Source organism: Pollachius pollachius (genome assembly GCF_949987615.1).
Source record: "Pollachius pollachius genome assembly, chromosome: 16".
Classification (NCBI taxonomy): Eukaryota; Metazoa; Chordata; class Actinopteri; order Gadiformes; family Gadidae; genus Pollachius; species Pollachius pollachius.
The window spans coordinates 15,240,528-15,263,860 of NC_136949.1; the positions used below are offsets into that span (position 1 = coordinate 15,240,528).

A 23,333-nucleotide genomic window follows, 5' to 3' on the forward strand; every position below is an offset into this window, starting at 1 on the left:
CTAGATAGATACATGGATGTATTGATATCTGTAAAGTTCTTTGAAAGAAACTGAATGTTCTTGGCCTTGCACATCTGTGTATGAGATGACCTACATATTATGGCTGGATGGATGGCTGAATGGAGTGCTGAATGGATGGCTTGACGGATGGGTGATTAGATAATTCCCTCCTCTTCATGGCTGATGAGCACGGCTGTCCTCTGGGAGAGCGGGAGGTCTGTGGGAGCTGATGGAGGCTGAGTCATAGCCACAACACACACTTTGTGTTGAGGGCCCCAAAGCCTCCTCACTGCTTCCTCCTCCAAAGAGCCTTCCGGCTCCTATCTAAAGATGTCTGTCCGTCTGTGAACACGCACGCTTCTTCCCCCGTCCAGCCGAGTCCACGTCACCGCCATGGTGCAGTCTGAAAGTTTCTGAATGAAGTCCTAATATCAGAACGTGGCTATCTGCCCATTCACCATTTAACTAATGACACATGAAGCTCCTTGTGTCGGCGGAAATGCTAATCAATGCGGCGCAGGTCGGAGTTCAACGCCTCGCTCGTTGAGAAGAGAGCACTTAATAACAGGGCATTCACATCTCTCTGCCTTTTTGCTCCTCCTACAAGGAAATTGTAGGCTTTTTGGTCCATTATGAGACGGTGCTTGTTTCACCAAAGCACCGTCTCATAATGGACCAAAAAGCCTGCAAGGCACAAAAAACAAAACTCATCTTTGCCAGCTACTTTATGAAGTATATATGTACAATTGTTTGTGATTGGAACAAGCTGTTCCAACTACACCCTCCCGACATTTTGCCCACCTGGGATCTCGTTAGTTTGTCCCCTCTGACCTTAAACGTCACATTACGGAGTAAGACCAAACGCCATCTCTGGTGTTCACCGCTGTCATCTCCTCTCCCTCCAGGTTCAAGAGGGGCTTTGAGTCTGAGCCCACCCTCCACTCGGGCATCAACTACGCCGTGCTGCTGCTGGCCGCCGGCCACCAGTTTGACACCTCCTTCGAGCTCCGCAAAGTGGGTGAGTGCCCGCAACGTCCGCGCCCTTGTCACGGTGACGCCAGAGGATATGACCACACCAGCACTCTCCCTCCTTCTCTCTCTCTCCCTCTCTCTCTCCCTCTCTCTGTCTACCTCTATCTGTCTCTCTGTCTCTCTCTCCCTTTCTCTCTCTCTCTCTCTCTGTCTCTCTCTCTCTCTGTCTCTCTCTGTCTCTCTCTCTCACTCTCCCTTTCTCTCCCTCTGTCTCTCTCTCTCTCTGTCTCTCCCTCTCTCTCCCTTTCTCTCTCTCTCTCTCTCTCTCTCTCTCTCTTTTTGTCTCTCTCTCTTTTTGTCTCTCTCTCTCTGTCTCTGTCTCTCTCTGTCTCTCTCTCTCTCACTCTCCCTTTCTCTCTCTCTCTCTCTCTCTCTCTCTTTCCCTTTGTCTCTCGGTATCAACTCAAGCTCCATTGAAGGTTGCCATTTTTGTTTCTTTGTCGATCTGACCTCGTTGGACAGTATACAAACACACACCTTACCTGGCTTTTAGTTTTGCGTGGGAAAACCAAGAAGACAGCCAACGTTGATTTTCAGGTGCATGACTGTCCACCCTTCAGTTGTTTATAGAACAGATGTAACCTTCATCGGTTACAGATTGTAAAGGTTTAACAGCAGTTACAGATTGGAAAGGTTTAATATCAGTTACAGATTGTAAAGGAATAACAGCAGTTACAAATTGTAAAGGGTTAACAGCAGTTATATATCGCAAAGGTTTAACTGCTGTTAAAGAATGTAAAGGTGTTACATCCAGCAGTTACATCTTATGAAGGTTAAACACGCAGCAGTTCCAGATCTGTGCGCCTCAGCTCTCCCTCCTGATCGATGCCGCCTGACACTGACAGGAGAAGGAATGTAGTCTGTTTTTAGACAAACAAGGCCTTCCCATAACTCCTGTCTTGTCTGCCAGACAGCCGTCTGAGTGGGGGGAAATCCAAAGGAATCTGCTTGTTTTCGCCGTCCAGGCCTGCGCTCGTAGCTCCCGGACACCTGGTGTAAAACGCCTTTCCCCAATGTTGCTACCCTGCATTTTCCCACAGTCCTGTTTCTTGGAAGAAAAATTCCCAGAGACCATCACTCCTGGGATATGTGGTGTCAGGCAACATCTGTCAGGGGAACAAAATGAAAGGATGTCGTGTTAGACAGGTGGATGTTTTCAACGCTTTGTATATTGTTGTTAGGACATTCTTTATTACGTCAACCAAATATTATATTTTCCTACTTTATTGTACTGTGCAGTGCATCAATCTGTGCAGTGCATATAATATTGTCATTTAAGATGTCTCATATAATATGAGATGTCCCTTGATCTAGCATGTCGACACATATTTCTTCCAGCTTTCTATCGTTTTGAGAGATAAATGCTATGCGTTTTCACGAGATATGTGGGGAAAACAAATTTATCGCCCGCGTTGGTCCATATGGTCAAGCGCCGCTGGGTTGGGCTCGTGATGAAAGAACCAACAGCCCACTGTAGCCATGTCAGGCTACACACAGTAGTGCTGACTGCAGGTGTGTGTGTGTGTGTGTGTGTGTGTGTTCAGGGGTGAAGCTGAGCAGCCTGCTGGGGAGGAAGGGCAGCTTGGACAAGCTCCAGAGCTACTGGGACGTGGGCTTCTTCCTGGGCGCCAGCGTCCTGGCCTCCGACAACACCAGGGTGATCCACGCCTCGGAGAAGCTCTTCAAATTAAAAGCCCCCATCTGGTGAGGCGGGTTCTGTTGGTTGTGACGGGTTCTGTTGGTTGTTCTGGCTTTAGCTTTCCTTTTGATAGTGCATTGGCTCTGCACGTGTGTGCGTGTGTGTGTGTGTGTGTGTGTGTGTATAAATAGATAGGTCTGCCTGTCTAGATATATATATATATATATATATATATATATATACTGTATACAACCCTACATATCACGATTGTCATAGTAAACAAGGCTAAAGGAAAGGAAACCCTACAGCCCGCCTACAGCAGAGATAATCTGCAGAGATATCAATTAGAGCCGGATCTCACACCCCATGGGACCGCTGTGATAAAGTCACAATTGCGAGCAGTCACTATGCACTACTGTAGTCTATTCAATCCACTCCCAATGCACTTAACATAAAAAAAAAAACAGAATACCAATACCAACCAAAGTATGTCATTGTGCCCTGAAACACGCAGCACTTTACTCCAGCGGGCGCTGTAAGGGGATAGGGTTCATGCTGCTAGCGTCAGCCCCGTGGGCGGCTCTCTGTCACTCCGCTGAGAGCCCCATCAGACAGTGGAAAACAGAGCACTCCTCCGCCAGTGTGCTGCCCGCCCACAGCACAGACCCCCTGTCTACCACGGCCTGACCCCGCTGAACGCCTCCCCCCCGGCCCCCCAGGTACCTGCGGTCGCTGGTGGAGACCATCCTTATCTACCAGCACTTCAAGAAGCCCACCGTGGAGCAGCCGGCGCCCAAGCAGGAGCTGGTGGACTTCTGGATGGACTTCCTGGTGGAGGCCACCAATAAGGAAGTCTCCTCCGTGCGATTTCCGGTAAGTAATATGACCAGTGTTGTGTGTGTGAGTGTGTGTCTAACTAAAATAAACAGGCATCCCTTTATTTTTATTAAATCCCTTTTAGCAATGGGTTAGGTGTGTGTGTGTGTGTGTGTGCCCGTATACAATCAAAAATAAACAGTTCCTTTTATTTTAATTAGATCCCTTTTAGCTGTCTGTGTGTGTGTGTGTGTGTGTGTGTGTGTGTGTGTGTGTGTGTGTGTGTGTGTCCAATTTAAAGTATATGCTGCACCTAATATTAGGGCTGCTCGGTTATGGGAAGAATCATAATCACGATTATTTTGTTCAATATTGAAATCACAATTATTCAAACGATAATTTTTGAGTTTGAAAGCATGTTGTATTTATTCAGCATGTCTCCGAAATTTATTTTGTAACTGAGAACTTTGAAATTACACCTTTAAAAAAATACACAAATGGTCAAAGAGAAAGTGATCCAATCTAAAATGATAAACAGATATGTATCCAGCTGTTCTGCCCTTTCTATAAAACATAAAAATAAATAAATAAATAATAATAATCATTTTGTGATCGTTTGAAGCAAAATCCGTAATCGCGATCAAAATTCGATTCATCGTCCAGCCCTACATAAAATAGATCAATGCAGTTCTTGAATGGCAATAAACAAGAACAACAAAATGTTGTTTTAAAGTGGTCTAAAGTGTGTGTTTGTGTGTACCTTCTAACCCGTCAGTGCCAGTGAAGTCAGTGTCCATAATGGTCGGCTGATCACCGCTGTCACAGCGGCTCAGAGCTCAGAGCTCATTGGTTGTTAGTTTAAATCTCCTCCCTCCCCCCGGCCCACCTCCAGGTGTTGATCCTGGAGCCCACCAAGGTCTACCAGCCCTCCTACCTCTCCATCAACAACGACGTGGACGACAACACCGTGTCCATCTGGCACGTCGCCCCCGAGGACAAGGTGGGGTCGCCTGGGAGACACACACACACACACGCATACACACATGCATACATGGACAGACTGACAGAGGGGGAGACAGGCTGACTGACAGAGAGGGAGACAGGCTGACTGACAGAGGGGGAGACAGGCTGACTGACAGAGAGGGAGACAGGCTGACTGACAGAGAGGGAGACAGGCTGACAGACAGAGGGGGAGACAGGCTGACTGACAGAGAGGGAGACAGGCTGACTGACAGAGAGGGAGACAGGCTGACAGACAGGGGGAGAGAGACAGACAGAGAGAGGGGGAGACGGACTGACATGGGGGAGATAGGCAGAGAGAGGGGCAGACAGTGGGGGAGATTGGCAGATAGACAGACAGTGGGGGAGACAGACAGACAGAGACAGGGTTCAAGAGACAGTCAGGGGGTCAGACAGACAGACAGTGGGGGAGACAGGCAGAAAGACGGAGGTGGAGAGAGACAGACAGAGGGGGAGACAGGCAGACAGAGAGGGAGGCAGCATCGCAGGAAGCTTCCATCTCTCACATCCTGGGACAACGTCCAGGCCGTTCAGAGAACACTCCCACAATGCATCATCCTGTCAAGACTTTCCCTCCTTTTTATTAAACTCTCCAAAAAATCAACAAAAAGACAGCTTGAAAAAGCGTTACATGATGGCATTATTAAGGAGCCGTCGTGGTAGATAATAATGTCATCATTGCGGGGTGTGTGTGCTCTAACTTTGATCAATGTCTGTCTCTCCCGCTGGGTTGCCGGTCCGCTCTGATTGGCAGAACAAGGGCTTCCACGAGTGGAACTTTGGGGCCACCTCCGTGCGAGGCGTCAGGTCAGTGACCTTTAACCCTCCGAACCCCCCGCAACCCGCACAGATATGCATTGTTGATAATCAAACTATTGTTCTGTACTCGATAAATGACCAAAACGATGGATCTACTATCAGAATTTGATTCAATTGTGTTTTCTGTACAGATGGCATAGGAAGGAATGATAGGAACCTCTAAAGCACGGTCACAGTAGAGATAATCAATAAGAGGAGATATAAACCAGATCTAGTTTCCGAACTCAACATCCCATCAGTTAAACGATGCTCACCCCACACAGGATCTGACACCCCATCGGACCGCCGTGATAAAGACATACTTACAAGCACTCACTATTCACTACACACTCAATGCACTTAACATTTTAAACCAAAATAAAGTGGTTGATTTATCAACGCACACCTAATGGACACGCTAATTAAACATGCATTATTTAAGTCGAAGTAGAGTACACATAACAACGCATAATCATCGGGTTGTGTCACAGTGAGTTGAACATTTGAATATTGCCAAAGTGATTGTCCCGCGTGTAGGAGTGGGGTGCCGTCGACGTGGCTCATTGGGTCCACTGCTGAACACACTCCTCTTTCTCTCCCCCCCCCCCCACAGTATCTCCAAGTTTGACGAGCGCAGCGCCTTCCTATACGTCGTCCACAACACAGAGGACTTCCAGATCTACTTCTGCACAGAGATGCACTGCAAAAGGTGTGTGTGTGTGTGTGTGTGTGTGTGTGTGTGTGTGTGTTAGTGTGTCTCCCCCCACTCTAGGGCTGTCGATCTGTTTTTTTTTAATGCGTTAGTGAAAGATAAGTGGATGTCAAATTAATCAACTGAATTACCTTCTTTGCCTGTGGTTGGGTTTTTTAGGTGTGTGTGTGTGTGTGTGTAGCTACAATTTCCGCAACCCTCTCTAGGTATGGGCATTAGCTTAAGCCCTAAACTGACGAACCTCATGGTGGCTGATTGACTTGGACGCAATTGCTATTAGTAAATGAAAAAGATTGAATGGAATCAACATCATTATGTTTAACTAAATGCATCGTCTCAATGCGATTCCTTATGTGAAATGTAGACGTCCAGATGCCTCTCTCGTAAGCCTGCACCAGAATAGTTCACATCCAACACACACATTCCAGCCGTTGTGGTTAGGGCTAGACCTGATCTGAGCCCTTGTGTCCCGCAGGTTCTGTGACCTGGTCAACAGCCTCACCGAGGAGGCCTGGAGGGGGCCCGAGGAGGGGGATTGCGACGCCGAGGCCTTAGAGGTGAGGGGAGGAAGAACACACAACCAGTCACTCATCGACCAGAACCCAACAACAAGAACCCAACACTCAACACCTATCACCCAGCATCCATCATCGAACACCCAGCAGCGATCACCCAGAACTCACCACTCATCACTCAACACCCATCACCCATCAACAGGAACCAAGAACTCACCACTCATCACCCAGCACCCAACACCCGACATCAAGAACTCACCACTCATCACCCAGCACCCAACACCTGACATCAAGAACTCACCACTCATCACCCATTACCCAACACCCGACATCAAGAACTCACCACTCATCACCCAGCACCCAACACCCGACATCAAGAACTCACCACTCATCACCCAGCACCCAACACCCGACATCAAGAACTCACCACTCATCACCCATTACCCAACACCTGACATCAAGAACTCACCACTCATCACCCAGCACCCAACACCTGACATCAAGAACTCACCACTCATCACCCAGCACCCGACATCAAGAACTCACTACTCATCACCCATTACCCAACACCCGACATCAAGAACTCACCACTCATCACCCAGCACCCAACACCCGACATCAAGAACTCACTACTCATCACCCAGCACCCAACACCTGACATCAAGAACTCACCACTCATCACCCATTACCCAACACCCAACATCAAGAACTCACCACTCATCACCCAGCACCCAACACCTGACATCAAGAACTCACCACTCATCACCCAGCACTCAACACCCATCATCAAACACCCAGCCCCAATCCCCCGGCACCGATCACCCAGAACTAACCATTCATCACCCGCCACTCAACACCTGTCACCCAGCACCCACCCTGATGGAACACCCTAGCACGCGCCCCCCAGCTGGGTCTGAGGCATTGCAGCGTCAGACCCAGGAACGTCCCCCATGTCAGGCTCAGGGTCATTAGTCCTAGCAGTGTCCCGGCCTGCTGTGTATCAATGTCCATTCCTTCACTACACCGACAATGGGGAGTTTTGTCTGAGGCCTTGTGAGGTTACGCCATCACTCATTGGTCCAGATCACCAATCAATGCTTACAATAGTAGTTCAGAAGAAAAGCTTGATTATTATAATTGTTATACTAACAAAGTGTTCCCCAACTCCCTGACCCTAGAATGCTATATAATTAGAGAGAGAGAGAGAGAGAGAGAGAGAGAGAGAGAGAGAGAGAGAGAGAGAGAGAGAGAGAGAGAGAGAGAGAGAGAGAGAGAGAGAGAGAGAGAGAGAGAGAGAGAGAGAGAGAGAGAGAGACTTGCCAATACCCCAAGGATCAAAATACTTTAACTGGTTTCTCCACTTCTCTGTTTTTAAAAGTTGGTGTGTGTGTGTGTTTGATCTGTGGAGCACACATTGTCCCCATTCACAGTCCCAATTGTTTTGGTATTGGATTGCTTTCTTTGACCAACCCAAGTTCTCACATTGCAAACCTGCAAATCTGCAAACCTTACAAACTGCACCCAAAACAGTAGTATGCGATTTCCTTGGTTTCTATAAACACACACACACACACACACACACACACACACACACACACACACACACACACACAGCCTAACAGTGGATAGCGCAGTAGGAAGCCTCAAAAACAGAGAGGCAATCAGATATTCCTATTAAAATAAACCAATTATATTTAGGTAACTGCGTTTCTGGTGCTTTTGGCAAGGAGTATTGCTTGAGTCACATCTAATTGAATTATTTGATTATTACATTAAAATAGCAGTAATAGTGGCAGATTTAAAATAAAGATTGTTCATGCTGATAACAATCTGTATTTAAATTGAACTAATTTACATAAGTGCAGTTTGATAACAATATCCATTCGTGTTTTGGCCAATCCTTCGATTAAACCTGTGTAACTCTCCGGTCCACTGAGCTGCCAGTCAGCCGAGAGTAAAGCTTTACTTAGCTCAGTGGTTTATATTTCTGCTGCATGTGTTTAACATGGACGTGGATTTAGAACGGGGATTAAACTGCAAATCCAGCGCGGAAGAAACTTGTCACCTCGTTAGCACTTTGTTGTCAAATTCTGTGTTCAAATCACAGAGCCTCATATGCTAGTCCATCCCACCTTGTGCTCACCATGTTCCATTCAAGTCACTGAATCAGTCCCCCCAGAAAAATTCGATTATGCGATCGCATAATTCAACGCATAATCAGCCAAAGTCCGCATATTCATGCGGGGGCCGCATTTCTTCCAATATGCTGCACTTTCACCGCAAAAATTGCAGATTTCCGTGCAAAATATGCGGGGGCTTGCATAATTTCATAATCCCCGCATTTTCGTTGCAAAAAAGTCACATATATCTTAGCAGAAAGTTGAAAAATGTTGCGTTTACTTCACACAAGAGCAGCCATTTCCCCATTGAAGTGACGTAATTACGCACCGCGAACGTCATCGAAAAGCTGCATTTTTCGCAAGTTCCCGCAGTTTCATCAATTGCATAAATATGCCGAATATTTCACCGCATTTTTTAAGAAAACGTGCCGCATAATCAAGGATTTTTGGCCGCAACAATCCCCAAAAAAACGCCGCATTTTTCTGGAGGGACTGCTGAATGGTTCACCCATTCGGTCGTAATGTTACACGTCTGATGCAGTGAAGTTGGCGAAACGGATTTGTGCAAACGGGGCTGTGTGGGACCACAGTCAGCAACACACTGCTATATAAAGCATGGAGGGATGTGAATTGAACGGATGGGTTTCCTGGACCGCAGGCGGGCCTTGAGCTGCCCCTGCGGAGCCTCTGCTGAGCGCCTGCTTGTGTCTCCTGCAGTACGACTACGAGTACGACGAGCACGGGGACCGCGTGGTGCTGGGCAGAGGCACCTTCGGCGTGGTGTACGCCGGCCGGGACCTCAGCAACCAAGTACGCCTGGCCATCAAGGAGATCCCAGAGAGGGACAGTCGGTAAGCTGGAGACCCTCGCCACACACACACACACACCACCTAACAGACACACACTCACACCCACAACCCAATACCACACACACACACACACACACACACACACACACACACACACACACCACCTAACAGACACACACTCACACCCACAACCCAATACCACACACACACACACACACACACACACCAACCCCTAACAGACACACACTCACACCCACAACCCAATACCACACACACACACACACACACCACCCCCTAACAGACACACTCACACTCACAACCCAATACCAGACTCACGCACACACATACCACCCCCTAACAGACACACACTCACACCCACAACCCAATACCACACACACACACACCACCCCCTAACAGACACACACTCACACTCACAACCCAATACCAGACACACACACACACACACACACACACACACACACACACACAACCACCCTACCAGACTCACACACACATACCACCCCCTCACAGACACACACACTCACAACCACCCTACCAGACACACACACACACACCCTACCAGACTCACACACACACATACCACCCCCTACCAGACACACACACACACACACACCCTACCAGACACACACACACACACACACCCTACCAGACACACACACACACACACACACACACACACACACACACACACACAACCCCTACCAGACACACACACACCCCTTACCAGACAATCAGACACAAGCTCTCACACACACACACACACACACGCACACACACACACACACACACACACACACACACACACACACACACACACACACACACACACACACACACACACACCTTCAACCCCCCTACCAGACACACGGGCACACGTTCATTAGTTTATACTCAAATCCCTTAAATGGCACAAAGCAAAGTCCACTACAGAAGTGGAACGAATGTATAACCGGAAAGAGTCTTTGAACCCACACAGTGAGGTGGTGCTGCTCGCTGTGGAGCGGGAGGGAGGCAGGGCACGGTTCAGCTGCTGCCAGGGGAAAGCGCCCCGTAGGGAGGGTGGAAGGCGGTGTCAGGGACATGGCTGAAATGAACAAGAAGGAAATAAAGAAATCCAATAAATAAATATATAAAAGCCTCATCGCCTAGCAACTAGCCACACTGGAGCCGGTCGTGTGTCTCTCTCTGTGTCTCTGTGAGATGGGAGCGTGACTAGTACTGGTACCACTGCACCTAGCTACTCATCTGCACTGAACACACTCCTCCACACACTCCTGCACGCACAAACACACGGGCACACACACACACACACACACACACACACGCACGCACACGGTTTCAGTTCCTGGGTTTCGGTGAGCTCATGGCACCTAGGGTCAGGGTGGGTTGGTGGCGGGTACCGGGACATGACATGAAGACAGACAGAAAGGGAGGCATACAGTTTGGCAGAGCGACATGACAGACAGGCCGACGCGACGGACGGACACGCACGTTCAACCACAAAGACAAAGATAGACGCACCCTCTGGGAAGGTGCTGGCATAGGAAGTGTGTCAGGTGGGGTAGGTGTGCGGTCTGTGCGGTCTGACCTTGTCGAGTGTCTCTTTATCACACCACGGTTACACCCTTCGCCTAAACACAGCCACGTGATCAGCTGTGAAACCCCATATGCGTGGATCCGTGACCGCTCCTCGGTGCCAGCCGCGCTCGGCTTCCCGTGAACACTGCGCAGCGCTAAAAGGCTGGCGGTGTGGCGTTGTGTCTGCCCACTCAGGTACTCCCAGCCGCTGCACGAGGAGATCTCCCTGCACAAGCACCTGAAGCACAAGAACATCGTGCAGTACCTGGGCTCCATCAGCGAGAATGGCTTCATCAAGATCTTCATGGAGCAGGTGCCCGGGGGTAAGTCCGACCACCTGCCAGCCACGCTTCGTGGTTATTTTAAAATTTAAATTTTAAAATGTATTTATCGTTGTCGATCTGGAGAAACAAACGGAGGGAGCAACTCTTCATGAAAGCGATCGAACGTGTGTTCCTTTCGAAGCACATTGATCTCCACTTTTTGAAGGAATGGTTTCTATGCAAGGTGCTACCAATGGAATAACAATTCAGTAACTCCTAAGGCAAACATTCCTCGATGTTCCCACGATATTGAACTGTTGTCTTGAGAGCTGTTTTCAGTCAAGTATTTTCCCACATGAATAACCCATTTCGCAGCGTTATCTTGCTACAAATGATTTATTAGCACGGACATAATGGTAGGGGACTCAGGCAGGCCCCTCCCAGATCTTTAACATCACTACCGCCCAGTACCACCAAGAACAGGCTTGGGTGGTAACCCATTATGTCTGTGCTGGCATTGATGGCATACCTTAAGGCCTCAGGTTGAAGTGAGTGGAGAAACAATGGAGGCAGCTAGAGTGTGAAATCCAATCAGCATTGAGTTTGGGGCGCATCGCACCGATGCATCACTGTGTGTGTGTGTGTGTGTGTGTAATACCACCAACACCCATTTTGTCTCTCTATATAAAGAAAGGATGCTAAGGCGCTCAAGAAGACACAGTGGAAGGATTTTCTTTGTTTGTTGCAGACAAGGATTCCATTGGGGTTGTCCAGTGGAACCATTATAAACACCAGCATACCAAATAAAGAATTCTAGAGTGGATATTTATATTCTGGTCTGACTGGCAGGACAAGTGGACGAAATGACAGATAGTTTGTTCTGGTGTCTGCCATTTTCCCACCGTTGGTTAAGGGGGAGAAACTAAAATGAAACAGAATAATTGGGGATGGAGAGAAAATTTCCCTTGATGGATTGACTTGTGGATGAGCATTTTATTCTTGAGAAAGCGCTGCAGTAGAAAAGCTTTAAAGTAAGGTTAATAGTGTTATATGAAATATGGGTAGTGGTGGTGTGAGGAGGGTTGTGCTATAGGCTACGTTCCTCATCGTTGAAACTGAATTGTGGTGTTTCTGTGTGTGTGCAGGAAGTCTCTCTGCTCTGCTGCGTTCCAAATGGGGCCCACTGAAGACCAACGAAGCCACCATCGGATTCTACACCAAGCAGATCCTGGAGGGCCTCAAGTATCTCCATGACAACCAGATAGCACACAGGGACATCAAGGTGAGAGAGAGAGAGAGAGAGAGAGAGAGAGAGAGAGAGAGAGAGAGAGAGAGAGAGAGATTTCTGAGAGCCCCCCCTCACCATGGTCCCTGACCTCTCTGTCCACAGGGGGATAACGTGCTGATCAACACCTACAGCGGCGTGCTGAAGATATCCGACTTCGGGACGTCCAAGAGGCTGGCGGGGATCAACCCCTGCACGGAGACCTTCACCGGTACGCACCGCCTCACTCGACCACTTCCCACTGCTCCCCACCGCTTTCAACCAGTTTAGTTTTAGCATATCACCTAACCATCTGCAGTTTGTTTTATGTGTTTGTGTTAGTTAATATTCCATACGTGTTTGAACCTGGAGCGTCTCCCACCGAAACACAAACACAGATAAATACCCAAACAAACTCAGACTCTCAGGCTGACTAATTTTCCCGGACGGCACATGCCCACTCACTCAAACACACACCCATTTTAATTGTTTATGGGCACATGAATACAAAAGATTACACAACCAAAAGTCCATCCCAACACATTGAACAACCTGAATAAATGACACACACACACACACACACACACACACACTCTCACTCCACAACATGTCAGAACCCAGGTATCTGTGACCCCCCTCTACAGAGTGAAGGCGTCCCCCCGACGCCTTCACTCTGTAGAGCGCTGTCCTCGCTGTCACGCTGCTGTTGCTAAAGAACAAGCCGACCCTGTTCATTAGAGCAGTAATACGTGTCTCTCCTGGGAATAGCCCCTAGCTATGCGAAGCCTCTGGAGCTTGGCAAACTTGTGCCAGTTTGCGACGGCGGGCCAATGGCAGCATAGCTTTGACTTGTTTGTATGAAGTCATCTGACAGCTGATCGGTGCAATGAGTTTGCCATCGCTGTTCTCTTTTGTACTTCTGTCTCTGGGTCTGTGTCCTTCTCTCTTTTCTCTCGCTCTTGTTCTCGCTTTCTCTCTCTCTCTCTCTCTCTCTTTGCTCTCCCCCCCCCTCTCTCTCTCCCGCCCCCTCTTACTCTCTCTCATTCTCTTACAATTGTTTTAATAACATTCAAATTCAATTGAATTCTGTTTCTATTTCAGTCTCTCTCTCGCCCCCTCTTTCTCACAGAGCCTCTCTCTGCACGGTTACGGTCTTTTTTTAGTCATGGCTGGCTTATAATGTGTCAACTGACGGTTTAAGGCCCAGAAGCGGCCCACTCAGGAAGCCCTACATACAGCAGCAGCGCTATAATAAGAACAAAGGACTCCTTTCACAGCTCCCTGCTGAGGAATACTTTGCGTGGCTGAACTCAAGTGACTCAGCGTTACGCCTCCTCTGTGTTAAATGCTGTGCCCTGGTTAACCTACTGCCCTGTGATTGGTTTGGATCTGACTAGGCCATTTTGAGCACCCCTCACCTTTTCTCTTTGGGGTTTTGACTAATGATATTAATGGCCTTTTTCGTGAAAAATTTGAACTGAAGCATAGATTGACAAAAGACAACCCATTCATTTCATTAAGAATCTTCTCCAAATATTGTATCATAGATCAATATGAACCTTAAAAGTTTTTGTCTATGTTTTGAGTTGTGCAAGTAATTCAGAGCTTTTGTATTTAATGCCCTGGTTTAGTGGAAGGGACACCAAGAAGATCAGTGAGCGCTGCAACATCTCAGCATGCATAAAAAATGAATCTCTGTTGAAGATCACAATATGTAATGGATTAATTGTGTCAGCTGAACGATTCGCCAACACATGTTTTTCCATCACTCATTGGTAGCAATGTGCTCCCCAGGCACGCTGCAGTACATGGCCCCTGAGATCATCGACAAGGGCCCGCGGGGCTACGGCAAGCCGGCAGACATCTGGTCGCTGGGCTGCACTATCATAGAGATGGCCACGGGGAAACCCCCCTTCTACGAGCTGGGAGAGCCCCAGGCTGCCATGTTTAAGGTGAGGGGGATGGGAACATTCATCAGGCCACTCACCTGCTCGTTATTTGATCGGATTTAGGTGAATGAGTTGTTGTTTCAGAAAGAAGAAAATTCCAAGTTGTTAAATGTATTTATTTATTTGTTCATTCGATGATTCAATTAAACCTGTGTTGCGCACAAATTGTATTATCCGTTGGTACAATCAGTTGTACTACTAGTTGTTTACCTCTGCCAAACATTGACATAATACCCGCTTAGTCGCTGCCCTCAAAACACTCAGTGGGCCAGCATATGTTTGAACACAAACAAGGACAAAAACGCTCCCACAGCCTCTATATGAGCTTCTCCACCCCCCTTTGCACCACAATATCCACTCTGCTGTGTTATAACATTGTTCTTTGCGTTATGTAGTAACTTTAAGGGAAGAAGGACTTCAAAAGGGGAATGTCGAGAGTCACAAATACTGCAATTATGCAAAACATTCCAGACACTTCTATGGAATTACAAAGCAGTCAAAACAGTAGATGATTAGACATTTTAAATGTTAAATTATTTGTAAAAAAAAAAAAAATTATCCTGTTGCACTAAAAGGACAGACTTGAACTGGGATATTTTACAGTCATGCCAAAAAAGGTTGAGTTTATCACGAGAAGGATTGTGTGGGTCGAACCCGGGCCGATGCCCGTCCCACCGTCTCCGGGGTCATGTCGGACAGACGGTTTGGCGGAGGCTGCGTGGGAACAGAGAAGTGAGAGTGTCACGTACCTCTCCTGGCATCTGCATTCCTCAACAGCAGCCAGGGAGGAATGTCCTGGCTCCTTAGCAACCCTCTCTCTGTCTCGGGCTCCGCTCTCACCGTTTGACTCTGAGCACTGTGCCGTCGGGCCACTAGGACTGAACGTCCTGTCGGTTTGACTAGCGTCTCCTTCAAAGTGAGTCACATGCGTGTGTCACCTAAGTCGCTTCTCCCCTTTCCCCCGTTTCACACTTCTTGACAAAGAAGTGTGAAACGGGGGAAAGGTTTTGCTCCGCGGGTGGCATGGCTGAGGGTCACACAACCCGGTCAGTCTCCCGGTCAACACTGATGACAAGATAGGGTCCACTGGGATCCCGTTCTCAGGAATTGTCCATCTCATCTGCTTTAGAATTTTTGACAGAAATTGGACAGAATTTAGAGTATCTATCCCTTCCACATGCTGGTGAGAGTAGAGGTGTTGGACTCCTAGCGTTAAAGCTACTGGGATTGATTCCCCCCCCAGTGTCCACAATCTAGCTTTAGAAACCCAAAAAGCAAGAAGCCCTAGCCACATGCTCCTAAATTCATCTGCATTCACTGTAATACGCTTTAGATAAATGCTTCTGCAAATTAGTAAATAATATAGATTTTTATAAGGTAGAATTAGCAGAAGAGGAATCAACACTTTTTTCTATGGAGGCCGTATAGCCACAATAATCATTTGTCAAACACATCAATAAAACTAAATTTTCAATCTGCCTTGGTCCTCCTCCTCCTCCTCCTCCTCCTCCTCCTCCTCCTCCTCCTCCACCCTGTCCCCCTCCTCCCCCTCCTCCTCCTCCTCCTCCTCCTCCTCCTCCTCCTCCTCCTCCCCCTCCTCTTCCCCCTCCTCCTCCTCCTCCTCCTCCCCCTCCTCCTCTCCCCGTGGCGGGGGTCTCCTCAGGTGGGCATGTTCAAGATCCACCCGGAGATCCCTGCCTCCATGTCCCTGGAGGCCAAGGCCTTCATCCTGCGCTGCTTCGAGCCGGACCCCGACCGCCGCGCCACGGCGCTGGACCTGCTCACCGACGAGTTCCTCACCGTCACCAGCCGCAAGAAGAAGGGCAAGAGCAGCTTCACGGGTGGGTCACCGCCTCGCCACATTCTCCCTCCCTGCCGCTCCGCTCGGCTACGGCTCCGTCCACGTCTGTACATTGATCCCGAAATATCTCAAATGGGCGCCGAGCTCGACTATAGTCTAGGCGACTAAATTCGTCTTAATCTGTTTAGTGAGATTCAGTGTTTTCCTAAATCCATGCACAGTGTGTATTTTGTGTCTATGCATGGTTTACATCTTGTTTATATCATTTAATCTGTACTCGTCAGTGTTTTCCTAAAACCAAGTATATCATTAATTGTGTGTGTAATCAATCAGTATGTGAAGTGTTACCAACGGGCATCTGCTGCGAAGCTATTGCTCCAGCGTCCTTTGGCAAAGTCCCCTTCTGTTTAGTTTTGTTTGGGGACAAATAAACCCATTCAAACTGACTAATGAGTTGTTTATGTAACCCCTCCAAAATACGGTCCAATCCACTGCTCCTTGTTCCCATTGAATAGCTTTTCTATTACCTTTTCTACATTGTAACACACATTTCCTCACACTCGCCTTTTGTGTGTGGATTCTTTTTGGAAAAATTGTCCCCCTTAACCCTGTTGAATTCAAGTTTTTTTCGGTAATTGATTTAATGTCATGCCTAACAGTGACTGACCTGTATTTGTCTCCCTCTCTCCCTCTCTCCCTCCCCAGCCCTGATGCCAGGATCAGGTGAGGTCCCCCCTAGCCTTATTTGACGCCCTGTGTCGGCCTTGCTTTGCTTAAAGCAGCCATCCTCCATCTATTTCTGTTCCTGCTCCCTGTCAGCTGCGGGCTGCTTAGTCAGCACGACTCTGCCCTGGCCCCAGACCTCCAAAAGAACTTGTCTGTGTGGCCTTATTCAAACCAGGGCTTGTTATGTCCGCCCGCCTCATCATTAATTCCTCCGAAAGCTGTCTAGCCAGCCTATTGTGTGTCTCCTCAGGCCTTTTTCTTTCTCTTGTTTTACTTTGACAAAGACTGCAACTTTCTATTATTCTTGCCCATTGTTTTTTGGAGCTTCATCATCCTACCCTATTCCCGTCCAGATCTGGACAACACCTTCCATAGAAGCATCCTAGATGCCTAGAGGACGCTCATCCACCTTTCACCTGGGTCGAAGACGTCATGATCTGTCTCTCCCATGACGTTTGCCACCTTTAGTAAAGGGTTTTTAAACCTGCACAATAGTCATAGTGCAGCTTTAAAAATGCATTTAAAGCACATTTAGAGAAGAATATCCCGGGTGCTGTACGTTCAACCGTTGCTCAGCCCGTGTCCCCCTTGTGGCCGCGCAGAGTATCTGCGCAGCATCTCCCTGCCGGTGCCTGTGGTGGTGGAGGACACCAGCAGCAGCAGCGAGTACGGCTCCGTCTCCCCCGACAACGACCTCAACACCAACCCCTTCATCTTCAAGCCCAGCGTGAAATGCTACAGCGAGAGGGACGTCAAGGGCCCGCGCTCGCTCTTCCTCAGGTAGGGGCATGGGGGGGGGAGGGGGAGGGGTTTGAAGTTTGGCATCAAGCTTATGATTGCAGGCCATGACGCAGGGGAGGGTGGGGGCTCTATTACAGCGATGGCATGTGTGCGTTTGTGCTTTAATTCACCGCAGTCGCTTAATTGAATTGTTGAGAGACGTGTAAGCCGTTGCGTGGGCGATGTGAAATGGCATTTAGAGAGTCTCTTACTTCCATCACATGAAGCGTTTTGGAGTAGAGCACTAAAGCACTGGCCCGCTGTGAAGCATTGATTAAAGCCGGCGAGCACCGAGAAGGTTACATTTAGAATGACATCAAATTTAGCAGACGCTTACACGCTTATACAAAGCACCTTACAGGGGGTTTGGATACAGTCCGTTAACGAGCCGGTAAGTGGCTAGGCTTCTGGCTCAAGAATGCGTAGTAGGCTACGGAAATTAGGGATAAATCCCGGAACCATATCCCTAGAAATTAAACTTCAAGGAAGTGGATCAGATTGATCCAAAAAAAAAAAAGGATTTTTCATTCAGGCTGTAGAAAGACGATAGTTGATAAAAAATGAGGAAATTTGCCTTTACCAGGCGAGCATGTGATTCAAGGGTTTTTCTCCGCTTCCTTCCTCAATGTTACGGTAATACTGCCAGCCTTGCAACAAAGGGATGGATGTGTCAAAGTGTACGATTATCAGGAACATGAGGGCTATATAAAGAAATAAAAGAATCACCCAGCTACAATCTGTTATTTTTCTTTTTGCACTTATTCTATTCATTTACAGAAAGTAAACACGCATTATGTTTCTCTGTGTGGAAAAAACAAAATACCTGAACTTACTCAACCTCAACTATCTGCTAGAATCAAGGATAATAATACAGCAAGGCAAGGCAACTTTATTTATATAGCACTTTTGGTACACAAGGCAGACTAAGTGCGTCACATAAAAAGCATTGTCATACAATAAAATTAAATAATAGATAAGTAAAAGAAAACATAGGCAAAGTAAAGAAATGAGTAAAATAGATAGAAAATAAAGGCAAAGTTAAAAAAGCATTTTAGAAAGTGTAAGTGCAATGTATTTAAGATCAGAACATGTATCTCTCTGGTATCAGATCAATATATCAATGATTGATTGACTGTCCCCTGTTGATGCAGCATCCCCGTGGAGAACTTTGAGGACCACAGCGCTCCGCCCTCCCCCGACGAGAAGGACTCGGGGTTCTTCATGCTGAAGAAGGACAGCGAGCGGCGGGCCACGCTGCACCACATCCTGACCGAGGACCGGGACACCGTGGTGGGGAACATCATGGAGGCCCTGCACCAGGTACGCACGCACGCACGCACGCACACACACACACACACACACACACACACACACACACACACACACACACACACACACACACACACACACACACACACACACACACACACACACACACACACACACACACACAAACAGGCACGCAGACACACACACACAACGTGGTGGGGAACATCATGGAGGCCCTGCACCAGGTACGCACGCACGCACACACACACACAAACAGGCACGCACACACACACACACACACACACACAACGTGGTGGGGAAGATCATGGAGGCCCTGCACCAGGTACACACGCACGCACACACACACACACACACACACACACACACACACACACACACACACACACACACACACACACACACACACACACACACACACACACACACACACATAGTGGTGGGGAACATCATGGAGGCCCTGCACCAGGTACGCACGCACGTACGCACACACACACACACACAAACAGGCAGGCATGCACGCATGCAACCACGCACACACGCAGACACACACACACACACACAACGTGGTGGGGAACATCATGGAGGCCCTGCACCAGGTCTGTACACACGTGCACGCCTGCATACAAGCATGTGCGCTGTGGCGGGGGGCAGATAAACAGATCCATTTAAGCATAACAGGAGATAAGATAACACTTGGTTTTAATCCCTCCGAAGGGACATTTTGTATTTCGGGAGCAGATTATTATTAATTGTATTTAATTAATTCGTTTATAGGTTAGTATTAGTCTCACAAATCAATTTGATATGAATAAAGTATGATCCACGATAAGGGTAACATTAATATCAAATGTGAAATGTATCCTGTATTTATATTTTTGGCAAATTCGCTGTTATTATGGTATCACCTGACATTAATTGACGACGTGCTGAAAAATGATAAATGACAGACAGTCAAGAGGGGAAAGACATCCTCCATAAGCTGACAGAAACCAACCCCCACGGCCTTACCGCTCTGCTCTGTTTACAGCACAGCGCTCTCTCTCTCTCTCCCCCCCCTCTCCCTTCCCTTAGGGCTCGGAGGAGAGCCGGCTCCGGCACAGCCACGTCTCCACGCTGGTGGTAAGCCTGGCCGACTTTGTGCGCGCGGCCGACCGCAAGATCATCGCGGGCACGCTGTCTCAGCTCAAGCTGGAGCTGGACTTCGACAGCGCCGCCATCAGCCAGCTGCAGGTGGTGCTGTTCGGCTTTCAGGACGCTGTGAGTAGTGGGAGGCACAAACTCGCACGCGCACACAGACACAGACAGACAGACATATGCATGCACAGACACACACACAAACACACAGACACAGACATAGACACAGACGGACAGACATACGAACGCACGGCATGACAAACAGACAAATGCACAGAGGCATGCACGGACACACAGACGCATGCACAGGCGTACAGACAGCGTGCACAGACAGACATATGCATGCACCGACACACAAACACACACAGCCAAACAGACGCATGCACAGAAACACAGACGTATGCACAGGCATGCAAACGCACGCACATACACATGCACACAGACAGACACAGACACACACACACACACACACACACACATGCACAGACACACACACGCACAGATACGCATGCACACACACACGCGCACACACACATACACACACACACACACACACACACACACACACACACACACACACACACAGAGACACACACACACACGCACACACACAGAGACACACACACACGCACACACAGAGACACACACACACACGCACACACACAGAGACACACACACACACACACACGCACACAGACACACGCGCACACATACATACACACACACAGACACACACACACACACAGACACATACACAACGACACAGACACATACACACACGCACACACACACGCACACCCGACAGAGCTCCTACGTTGGCTCCGGCTGGCTGTGGGTGACCATGACTCTGGTATCTAAGCCCTCCCCCTTATTTGAACCGTGCTCGCCCTGGGGCCCGGGCCCTTGGAGCCCCCCAAGTGCGCATGCTCCTGCCTGGTGACCTAGTAACGTGCGCGCCAGCGACGGGCCGACCTACTGAGGCCCGTCGGAGCCCAGGAAATATGGCTCCACTTCTTCTAATGGGAGTAGAAATGGTTGAATGAAAAGAAAAAGCTTTTTTCTGTCGAGTTACACTTTTCATGTCAAAACCCGGTAATACATGAACATATTCAGAAGCCCTATTGTATAATGTCAGCCCATTTAAATTGTTCAGCGAATTCATGCATCTGTCCAGACATAATAAACATTTATATGACACAATAGCACCCAGCTTTTAAGCCATTTCTTCAATAACACAATAGGGGCCCTTAAAATATGTGACTGTTGTGTAAGTGTCGCAATGCAGGAGCATGTTTTCAGTTATTGCACATTGTGATAACAGGCAGACATGTCCAGGCTTTGGTCCTTGCTGTAATGTGGCAGATGAGACATGTTTTCACAACTGCAGTAAAGATGTTGTGTAATCCTCCGTTTCTAAAGCGCTGGTGCCCCCTGCTGGACGGACATCGTAATAATATACTCAGCGAGAGGAAGCAATGATGAGCGATTGGGAAGCAGCTATTCTGTGTGGAGTAGCTAGGTCATATCCACCTCACGTGGAACACATGCACACGGTGTTGTGTGTTTGTGTGTGCGTGTGCGTTGTTTCATTAGTCATCTTTTCTTTTCTTTAGTGCTCTCCTTATAAAATAGAATGAGATTTTTTGGATGAATCCTAGACAGAAATTATGACAAATCCTACCCTCTCGTCATGACCCCCTCCCCCACTTATGTGCGTTCATACCACAGTATTGTTGTGTACTTCTGATTTGAAAATGTTTCAAGTTTGTGTGTTATTTTCCAATAAGGCAACAAATCTGCCTTTTATCAGTTGCAAATCAATGAAAAGATTGTAAATGGTGAAACATAATGTTCAACCAGATGTTTGCTTAATGATGCAAACAGTGTATGTTTATTTTCAGGATGTTTATTAATGATTCATTCCTTACTTATTTGATTGTAACCCTTCTTCTGGGTGTCGGCAGGTCAACAAAGTGTTGAGGAACCACAACATCAAGCCTCACTGGATGTTCGCCCTGGACAACATCATCCGCAAGGCTGTGCAGACAGCTATCACCATCCTGGTGCCAGGTGAGGCCTGGTCAACCTCACAGCCCCATGGTCAGGTTCACTCTAACCCGGGGCCACTGCTGCTGTACCTGTTCTACAGCACTCTTTATTTCAGTAATAATAGGGAATGTGGACGATTAAATGGTGGCCATACATTACCGTTATTTGAAGATAATGTACGACAAAGTATAATATTTGCCAATAGCGAGACAGCATGGTTGATGATGCTTATATCATAGTCACCAACAAAGATTAAATATTAGTTACTTTCACCTTTAATATTATTGGGTTCTATCAACGCAGCCTTCAAAAATTGTAATATTCTTCAGTGGTGCTTTGGGTATGTTGTTTTTGTATCATCCAGGAAACCTCTTGTCGGTATATTTTGTTATATCTTACTGTGTCAGTAATGTTGGATTTGTAGCGCAGAGTTAAGAGCGGAGTAGAACTTTCGGGCTTCAGACCAGTTTCTTCTGGAATGAACGCTTTATTCCAGTGAGAAGGAAGCACAGCCTCCTCCGTTGCTAGGAGACGTCCTGACTCATGTCTCTCTCCTCCCCAGAGCTGAGGCCCCACTTCAGCCTGGCGTCGGAGAGCGACGCCGCCGACCAGGAGGACGCCGACGACGACTACGACCACGAGGGCGGGGGCCGGACGGCGGCCCAGCAGGGCGGGGGCCGGGGCCCCTCGCCGGCCCCTCCTCCCACCCCCCACGACGACACGGTGGGCACGTCGGGCGTGAGCACGCTCAGCTCCACAGTGTCCAACGAGTCGCCCGCCGCCTGCCACTCCATCAGCATGGAGCTGAGCCGCATGAAGCTGGAGACCACCCGGTAGGGGGCCACGCGGGGTGTGTGTGTGTGTGTGTGTGTGTGTGTGTGTGTGTGTGTGTGTGTGTGTGTGTGTGTGTGTGTGTGTGTGTGCACATATCTCTGTACTTTGCTGTGTTGTTGCACTATCGTGTATCACACTATCAATGTGTTTAATAATATGTGCTATTATTTTTATATGTTTTTA

General features: G+C 48.1%; 1 protein-coding gene across 1 annotated transcript in view; it reads left to right on the plus strand.

Moving 5' to 3' along the window:
• map3k5 (mitogen-activated protein kinase kinase kinase 5) overlaps positions 1–23,333 on the plus strand; it is a 51,920-nt gene that overhangs the window by 25,320 nt on the left and 3,267 nt on the right. Inside the window, exons 8-26 of the mRNA XM_079753160.1 lie at positions 906–1,018; positions 2,577–2,736; positions 3,391–3,544; positions 4,380–4,487; positions 5,262–5,314; positions 5,919–6,014; positions 6,493–6,574; positions 9,370–9,503; positions 11,256–11,383; positions 12,469–12,605; positions 12,714–12,819; positions 14,382–14,539; positions 16,200–16,377; positions 17,043–17,060; positions 17,666–17,843; positions 18,995–19,163; positions 20,205–20,390; positions 22,232–22,337; positions 22,879–23,149. Coding sequence (XP_079609286.1) covers positions 906–1,018; positions 2,577–2,736; positions 3,391–3,544; positions 4,380–4,487; positions 5,262–5,314; positions 5,919–6,014; positions 6,493–6,574; positions 9,370–9,503; positions 11,256–11,383; positions 12,469–12,605; positions 12,714–12,819; positions 14,382–14,539; positions 16,200–16,377; positions 17,043–17,060; positions 17,666–17,843; positions 18,995–19,163; positions 20,205–20,390; positions 22,232–22,337; positions 22,879–23,149 — 2,535 coding nt within the window. The remainder of the gene's footprint in view (positions 1–905; positions 1,019–2,576; positions 2,737–3,390; positions 3,545–4,379; positions 4,488–5,261; positions 5,315–5,918; positions 6,015–6,492; positions 6,575–9,369; positions 9,504–11,255; positions 11,384–12,468; positions 12,606–12,713; positions 12,820–14,381; positions 14,540–16,199; positions 16,378–17,042; positions 17,061–17,665; positions 17,844–18,994; positions 19,164–20,204; positions 20,391–22,231; positions 22,338–22,878; positions 23,150–23,333) is intronic.